The 8,699-nt window shown below is 34.8% G+C and overlaps 1 protein-coding gene across 2 annotated transcripts; it reads right to left on the bottom strand.

Moving 5' to 3' along the window:
• Positions 1–532: 532 nt before the first annotated feature.
• ELP6 (elongator protein 6) lies at positions 533–5,826 on the bottom strand. Of its 2 annotated transcripts, none has more exons than XM_016306995.3 (6): positions 5,585–5,826; positions 5,221–5,494; positions 4,777–4,849; positions 4,216–4,415; positions 3,988–4,134; positions 533–1,011 (listed from the first exon to the last, which is right to left on the bottom strand). In XM_016306995.3, the coding sequence occupies exons 2-6, from the start codon at positions 5,458–5,460 to the stop codon at positions 889–891; spliced, it is 783 nt and encodes a 260-aa protein (XP_016162481.1). In that variant the 5' UTR covers positions 5,461–5,494; positions 5,585–5,826; the 3' UTR covers positions 533–888. The 2 variants fall into 2 exon arrangements, with proteins under 2 accessions (XP_016162481.1, XP_020960736.1); XM_021105077.2 differs by lacking the exon at positions 533–1,011 and adding an exon at positions 2,051–2,531 and having other exon boundaries at positions 5,585–5,806.
• Between the last annotated feature and the right edge of the window lie 2,873 nt (positions 5,827–8,699).

Below are 8,699 nucleotides of genomic sequence, written 5' to 3' on the forward strand. Positions count from 1 at the left end.
TTTTATATCATGCATGTTTTATATCTATCATCTTATACATGTATGCTATAATATCTAATTTTCTATTTTTTACATTATATATATATGTATTGATTTAAATATTAGAATGTCTTTTACAATTAGATGTACTTTTACTTATTTCATGTTTGACTTCAACATTAAACTTAGATCAGGTTCACTATTTTACCATCCGTTTCTAACTCTGAAAGAAATTTTAGATAAATTATAGATCATAATATTACTTTCGTCCCAAAATACTCTGTACGATATTAGGGATTAAGAATTTCAAATCAATGTGATTGTTAAATATTAGTGTATTAATAGTCACTAAAATGTCCATTAATCCATTTTTTTAATAAATTAATATAAATAATAATAAAAATTTTAGATGACAGTAAATATATTACATTAAACCAAGAACTCATGGATTTACCTCAGCTTCCTACAATCAAAACCCCTTATGGAAGTATTCACCTTAGGATAAATGCAAAGACGCAATTCCAAAGAACACCAAATTCAATATGGTCTTTCGTGCCTAAACATAGTCCATCTAATAATTCAATATTTTGAATTCTTCGTCTCTTAACCAAATCTTGAGTGTTCCATCCACCTCTGGAACATAAAACCTTCAAAAAATTGGGCTACTATCCCAACTATTGAAGTGCCTACAGTCAACACGAGATCAGTTACCTTATTTGGTGGTTACCCCAGTCGTTTGGCCAAAAAAAAAAAAAAAAAAACTCAACCATTTTCGTGTCAAAATAATCAAGATCCTCATTGAAATTAAGAATCGCTTCTTCCAAAACTTGCAAGAGTCTAACACAATAGATGCACAAATCACTGTCTCATTCAAGATTAAACAACTCTGTACAAGCATATTCTTCAGCTCTAGGTTCTTGTGCCAGCGTAGAAGTACTCAATGTTATTTTCCTTGATCTTGAAATGAAAATTTTGAATCTTAATTGATGAAATTCCTTGCTGCTTTTGTGTTTCCTTATTTAAAACCATCACCTGAATCCAAAAAAGATGAATAATTAACAAGACAAAGTAACTAGACGTTAATGTGGTAAAATTCATGGTTCAGGCAACAGTTTTACCAATATTAAGTCACCATTAAACAGAAAAGAAAAAGTGAAGCAAGTGCTATTTGCAGTTGCAGTTGCAGTTGCACTGTCACTAGAACATAATTCAACATTAGAAAGATTAACAATAAAGAGTTTCTTCCTTCTTTCCTATTTACTCGATAATTTGCAAGGATATGAAGGACTTAGCACATGAATTTACAATTCCATGAAGCAATTGTTTATAGATTTTGCATATCAATTGCATTATATAACTGCCATGCTTTATTTCAAAGATAAATTGGGCATGAAGCAACTAAAGCAAATTTTAAGCTTCGTATGGGTGCAGTTAGAACAAAAGAGGAATGGAATTCATGTGGAACTGAAATAACTTGTTTGGAATAGAACAAAAATGAGAACTGATATAATTTTCCAAATCCATGTTGTTGAGTTAGAATTAATTTTAGTGTGATAATATGATGACAAACATTGTTATTGGGTTAACAGCACAAAAGTGTGCTAATGGGTTTATGAGTAGTGTAGGCCCAATATATTCATCTCAGCCCACATCATGAAGGTTCAGCAAAAACTCCACAATGCTCAAATCAAAGCTTCAGCCCTGGGTGATGGTGAGTACAAAAATCAGAATCACCGTACCAAGAGAGATGGTTCAACATTGCATGGTTTGACTAAGGAAGCAAAAGCAAAAAGGGACAGTTGGCAACACTATGAAGAACGAGGGACAGCAAGGACATAAGGACAGCACAAGATCAAACTGCAGAAGATCATTAGCAAAGTTGGGTAGAACAAAACAAAAATGCAGAGCAACGGGCAGCTATTGTAATGGTGCAAAATGGAAAAGAAAGCACGCCAGGAAAAGGACAGCTACAACGGGCAGAATCAGCAAAGAAAAAGAAGAGGCAGTGAACCAATTCGAAGAAGCAAGCTACTCACTATATAGCTGGCTCTCAACAACATTTGAAGAGTTAAGGAAAATAGAGTGAAAAATTCAAAGTATCATCTTATACATGCATAATTATTTTCCTTCATCTTTGTGCTTCTGTTAGGGACTTGGGTATCATGGGGTGCTTAAAGTCCCACATCGAGTAGGATGGGATGCTTGATGTTGTATAGAAGGAGAGTGGTTCTTCCCCTTTATTAGCTAACTTTTAAGGTGTGGTTTTCCACTTTTCTTAGATACTTAACAATGGTATTAGAGCATGGTTGTTGGCACCATGGAAAGGGCTACCTATAAGCTGGATTAAAGTGAATACTGATACTGATAGCCGGTAACAAAGTGGCTACCGTTGGATCAATGTCGATAGAGTGAAGCCACCGTGGACATCGGCTCTCCAGGGGCGGTGTATTGTTAGGGACTTGGGTATTATGGGGTGCTCAAAGTCCCACATCGGGAAGTATAGGATGCTTAACAGCTTCATTTTAGATACTTAACAGCTTCATTTTAGATTTCTGTAATAGAAAAAGGAAAATCATGATGAGGTGAAAAATAAAAAAAGCCATGAGAGAAAAGAGGCAAGAGAGATACATTGAAAAAACCAGATATTTTCTGTGTATTTTCATGTCACTTTTAATAGAATTTGATGGGAAATGATTTGATTTAGATGACAAGAATGTAAAAAGTAAAAACATGGGTCGGAGGAGATCATGTACAGGTAGGGTAGTCCAGTTACAGGGAGTTGGAGGTGTAGATCCTCTCAATTTAAAAATCCACACGATCATGTTAAACTCTAAATACTCTTGTGGGACCCATGATAAGATTTTCACCAATGGTTGGACTCTCTTGTTTGGGGAGTGGAGAGGGCCATACTCTCAAACTACTTGAAGGTCTATTGTAGACATTCTTTTCACTTCTGCAGAGCTGCTTTGACCTAGAAGAGAGATATTGGATAACACAAGGTTCCATCACCAAACTTCTGACCTTTAATTGTTTGTTCATCTAACTTCTAACCTGAACTACGAATTGGTATCAAAGCTCCCATATTGATTTGACAGATAAGACAAACAATGTAGCCTCCAATGTGAGACTTCCATACACAATGAATATTTCAAGTTCATATGTTAAGCAATGGTATAGTCAGGTAATTCATACAAGTTGAATGTTGCAGGTCTAGTGAACAGGTCAAGGAAGAAACTTTAGGAAGCTGTTGTAGGATGAATACCAAGAAAGAGGGTCAGAAGAGGCCTATGCTTTGATGTGAAGGGTATGTTTGCATGAAGGAACAACTAAGGGTAATGCTGATATACTAGAATGTTACAGTAAGACAATTAAAGCAAGCCTCCAAATTACAACATTGTCATCAAAGTGGGCTCATATTAAGTGAGACAGAAGGGTTACGGTTTCTTGATCACGAGTTATCTCACACAATTTCATCTCAAACAAGGTGGCTGAGGAAAATGAAGAGAAACTAATCATTATGTTTGGAAAACTCTATTGAGTTTGTGAAACATTTTGTTTTCATTTTCAATGTTTTTTGTTTTCAAGATTTTTTAAAGGAAAAAGTGAGAACAAATATAAGATTTTATTGTTTTCAATTTTTTTCTTCACAAAATCCTTTTAAAAAAATGCTTTTACAAATCAACCAAACTCTAAAGGTGCCTTGAGTACGTTCACACTTTTCTTGATTAAAAGTTGGCCTCTTCACTCTCCTTAACTGCCACCCAAAATAATAATAGCGTAGTTGCAGGGTTTATTTGGCCAACAGATGAGTAAAATACACAAGGTTTGTAGAGTCTTAGCAATTAGTCATGAAAAGTAAGGAACTGCTTAGTGCCTTCTGGGTGTCAAAATCTATCAAATAGAAGTCAAAGAGAGGTTGGTCTCGATCAAAAGATTTCATTACTTTCTAGCATGAACATTATAAATAACTGGTCTATGAACTTCTTAAATAGAATGATAGAACCAAACCTGTCCATGCACATCTTTTGCTAAACCAGTAGCTAATGGATCAACCTTGATCAAGATATCAGCAAGGTACTCTATCTCTAACATAAAAGCAGGCCTCTCTCCATCTGAATAAATATCTTGATGATTGAGTGCAACAAGTGCATAGCCCTGTGACAAGAAAAGAGAGAAATAAAGAACAGAACTATATTAAAATGATCTAACAAATTGGTCGAGCAAATGTTATCTTACATTTTCTGATGTTAGCGTATAGCAGTAATGCAGGAAGTCTAAAACATCATTTGATGAGCCATTAGCAGCAACTTCAAGGCACGAGATGTCATCTATGACGACAGTGACAAATTTCTTGTTTTCTGGATGTAATTCACTGATCACTCTTTCAATTTTCTCAAAGACAGTAGCAAGTCCATCGTGCTTTGGTTTTCCTTCAACTGGTCATCAATAATGTCGGTGTTATTTGGCCATGTGTATGATCCTTCAGAGACAATGCAGATATTTCAATTTACTTACAGACTTACAGCCCCTAATGAACGGTAAGTTATAACAAGACGTTAAAACCAGAAATGTTTTGTTTTCTTTTCCATGTTTCCTTTACAACATGTCGGAAACAAGAGACGGTGAAAAAGGTGACAATTTTTTGCTTAACTTTGAAAACAAAATATGTTTTCTCAAACTAGAATAACCTAAGTATCTCAACTTACAAGCCTTATATCAATTAATTTTGTAAAAACAAATGGTTAGAAAAAGTTATAAACAGAATCAAAACCAAACATAAATAAATAATTTCCTCACCTGGACACTGCAACATAAGCATGTCAAGGAAAAAGAATCTCCCGTTATCTCTTTGAGAAGATAAGTTGCAACCCTACCATATGCAAATATGAATAATTCAAATACAATCCATAAAGAAAATAAAGGCATTTTATTTGTAAATAAACTACAGAATCATAGAAGTAACCAGTTAGCATGTAATCGAAGGACACTTCAAGCTGTGGTGGAAATGATGCAATTCATAGACAGAGATATTGGAAATGAGAAGAGTTTAAGTTTGATGCACTAATAACAACAGTTTAAAATCAACATTGTCCATTTGCATGTATGAAAACCCTAAACCCCTTCTACTAAGATGGTAATCCATAAATAATAACTGAATGTCTATATAAAGTTTCTTCTGAACGGAAGTATTTAAAGTTAAATTCTAAGAAACGGCGATGCCGAGAAAGAGGAGAAAAGTACAAGCTTCCTGAGAACACGGTCGTAGTGGTTAATAGGATGAGCAAAAGCGAGGAAGATAACGGCAGAAGAAGGGCGAGAAGTGAACGAGCGCTTGAGAATGTGGTGAAGAACGAACGCACCACTGGTGTCAACACAATCCTCCACAAGCACGAAGCGACCGCACAGAGGCCATGGCTGCTGCGTCATGTTGCTGTGAAATCCCAATGCTTGATCCATAAGGTTCAGGCCCTGGGGTTCCATCTTCTGTTCTTCTATCGTGCTTTCTAGTTCAAGTCTAGGGCACAAAACAAAAGGAAACTGAAAGTTATAATTAATTAAACAATTCACATAGGGTGGAATGAACAGAGCTAAGAAAATGGAATACCAGTATCGGATGTCTAAAAAAGTGTTGTGTTGAGAAAGTGTTTCCAGGTTGGAGCGGTGCTAATAAGGAGAATCGGCGTTGTGCGGCGGCGGGGCTGTCGTCGTGGTCGGTCACAAGTCACAACGCAGGCGGCCGGCGGTGGTGAGTCAGGAATAGGAAGAAAGCGGAGAAGACTTGTGCGGCCTGTGGTGCGGGGTGGCGGCCTATTCAGTGAAGTGAGTTTTTTATTTTTTTGGTTTTATGGATTGGATAACTCCTAATTTAGGCATTTTATTTAAGTGAGTTGACAGTAATGAATCAAAATGGGCCTAGTATTACGGCCCAATGAAGAATGAGATGGGGCTAAAAGGTGTTAAAGCAATTGAGGATACTTCTCTGTGGCCCAAGAATGAGAAGTGCGGAATGGAATTTGGAAAAAGTGGTGAGAATACATGACCAAAAAAGAAGAAAGTGATGAGAATTGTGACGATAGAGCAAATCCTCATTTTGGTGTCTAAAAAAAATACACGTATAAATCATTTTGGTTTTCATCGGGCAAAGTAGTTTTTATGGGTAATAAACTTGAGTTGAACTAATTCCATAAAAGATTTAATTTAACTCAATTCTGTTATTTATGAAACTATTTTGACTCATTTAGGGTGTGTTGAATTGCTATCTATATTCATCAGAGATATGAGATAATGAGTTAATGACACATGTTCACTTTTTTGTTTAGTAAAACACAAATTTTAATATTACATGCTAATACACAATGATACACACAAAATATATTTATTTTATTGTCTTGCCCAAAAATTAGGATAAAAATATTAGATATAAGACATGCATCTTTATCACAAATTTTATCTTCAATTTTTCAAAATTTCATTTTCTATCATTTTCACCTTAAACACGAACGACTTTTTCGTTATTAGAGGTATTTATTATAAAAATAAAACTTTACATTTAAATAAAATACTTATTTAAATTTATCCAAATTATTATAATAATTTTTTAAATCATGCATTTTTTCTCCTTCTCCGTTTCTTTCTCCTAGTTCTTCTTCTTCCCTCTTCCTCATTCTTTTTTTTTCTTCTTCTTCTTTCAAATTTGCACACACACAAAATTTTCTTCTTTCCTTTTTCTTTTTCTCCTCTTTCTTTTCCTCCTCCTCCTTCGTCTTTTTTTTATCGTCATCACCAATAATATTAACATTTTACAAACGTCTTTATTAATTCTAATTTTCTTTGCTGCAATCATTAAATAATTTCGATTCATTTCTTAATTTATTTCGATTTATTTGTGCGTTAATTATCGGTTCATTTGTGTGTTAATTTCGGTTCACTTAATGCTGTTAATAAGTATTGACCAAATTTTTTATTCACAAGTAAACCGAAATTAACACACAAATGAACTGAAATTAATTTATAAATGAACTGAAATTATTTAATGATGGCACCAGAGAAAATCAAAACAAATAAAGATGTTAGCAAAATGTTGTTGTTGTTAGTGATAACGATAACTAAAGAAGAGAAGACGAAGAAGAGGAAGAGGAGGAGAAGTAGAAGAAGAAGAGGAGGAGGAGGAGGAGGAACACAAAAAGAATCTGCATGTGCGAAGAAGAAGGAAAAAAAACACGTATAATGACTTTCTTTAATTTTTATTGGTGTTAAATCTACTTAAATAAAAAAAATACTTAAATGTATAGCAATTCTCTTATTATAAAAACATAAATCTTTTTATCGATGTATTTCTTATAAAAGCATAAAATGAGAAAAACAGAAAATGATCTTTTAGCATATTTTTAACAAGTGTCCTTGTCTTAATAATATTCGTTAACAAAAACTAAAATTTATCCCAAACCATATGACAGTTCTAATAAAGCTTTTGTAGTGAATAGTTATAGGAATGAACTGTTAAGTACAAAATATCTTGAAAGATTTGTTTCAACAGGAAGATTCCTTTTATATTGAACAAATGTTTTAGTTTCAGCCGTGAGGGATTATAATACTAAGAAAATATCCTATAGAACAAAAAATTTTCAAAATTCTGAGGATTGACCCGAATATTATTAATCTCATATTACGATCATGCAAGTAAGAATTTTGACTACTACACAAAGTTGTCCATCAATTGTTAAGAAAAAAGAACCAATTTTTCAAGAAGTGGCTATCAGCATCTGTGACAATTTATGCTAATAATAGAAGCAGCAATATTTTTATATTCTATTCTCGTTTTATAGTCCCCGCAAACAAATATCAACATATTCACAGGCCACGACTTTGTTGTGAATAAGACAGTAACTTAGTGTAACTTTGTCAAACAAGCTAAGTAATTTTATTCATGCATAATAATATTTTGAAGTATTTTGGTCAAATTCATGAGTTCGTATTATTATATCTGTTCATACCCTAACTCAACACTAAGGCCTAAATTCAAATGAGAGGTCCGATCCAAAAGATTGATCCTCACTCTACACCGATCTTCTCTCAAAAAATCAGTTCCAACCACGACTTGCTCTAAGAAAGTCGAAAGTGAAGATTAGCTGACAGATAACACTTATTCAAAAAAGTAAATGCCCCCAAAATCTCTCATCCACTTCCAGGAGCCATATCTCAACTTCCCTAAGATAAATGGACGGTTATCCTCATTAAAAGGTAGAACTACTTCAACGGTGGTTATTGGTTCACCATTATAAATACACTGACACCCCTCAGGTATCAAAAAGTTTCAATACTCTCAAAACTTGCTTAGACCCTTGCTGACTTAGGCATCGGAGTGTTTTTGCAGGTACCACTCCCATTCTCACACGCACACACAAGTCGGATGGAGGCTCTCAAACGCGAACCTAGTCAAAGGGCTCCCTCCTTCAGACGATTGGACCAACCCAATGAGTCCAACCCGTTAATCTCTGGTTACTCATCGTAATATTGACGCCATTGTCGGAGACCCGAGAGATCAACCAGCAATGGCGACAATTCACCCGAAGATAGTCACACAGCGTCCGATTTTGAATAAGAGAATCTGGACGTTGGGAACAATGACGCGGACATGGCCACCCACCAAGGGGTGACCAACCAGAACAGAGAGGGCACTTCTGGGTTGAAAGACCCAAAGGCAAACTCTTTTAACGAGC

This window comes from Arachis ipaensis, chromosome B6, assembly GCF_059453495.1.
Source record: "Arachis ipaensis isolate K30076 ecotype BB chromosome B6, ASM5945349v1, whole genome shotgun sequence".
In the NCBI taxonomy this organism is placed as follows: Eukaryota; Viridiplantae; Streptophyta; class Magnoliopsida; order Fabales; family Fabaceae; genus Arachis; species Arachis ipaensis.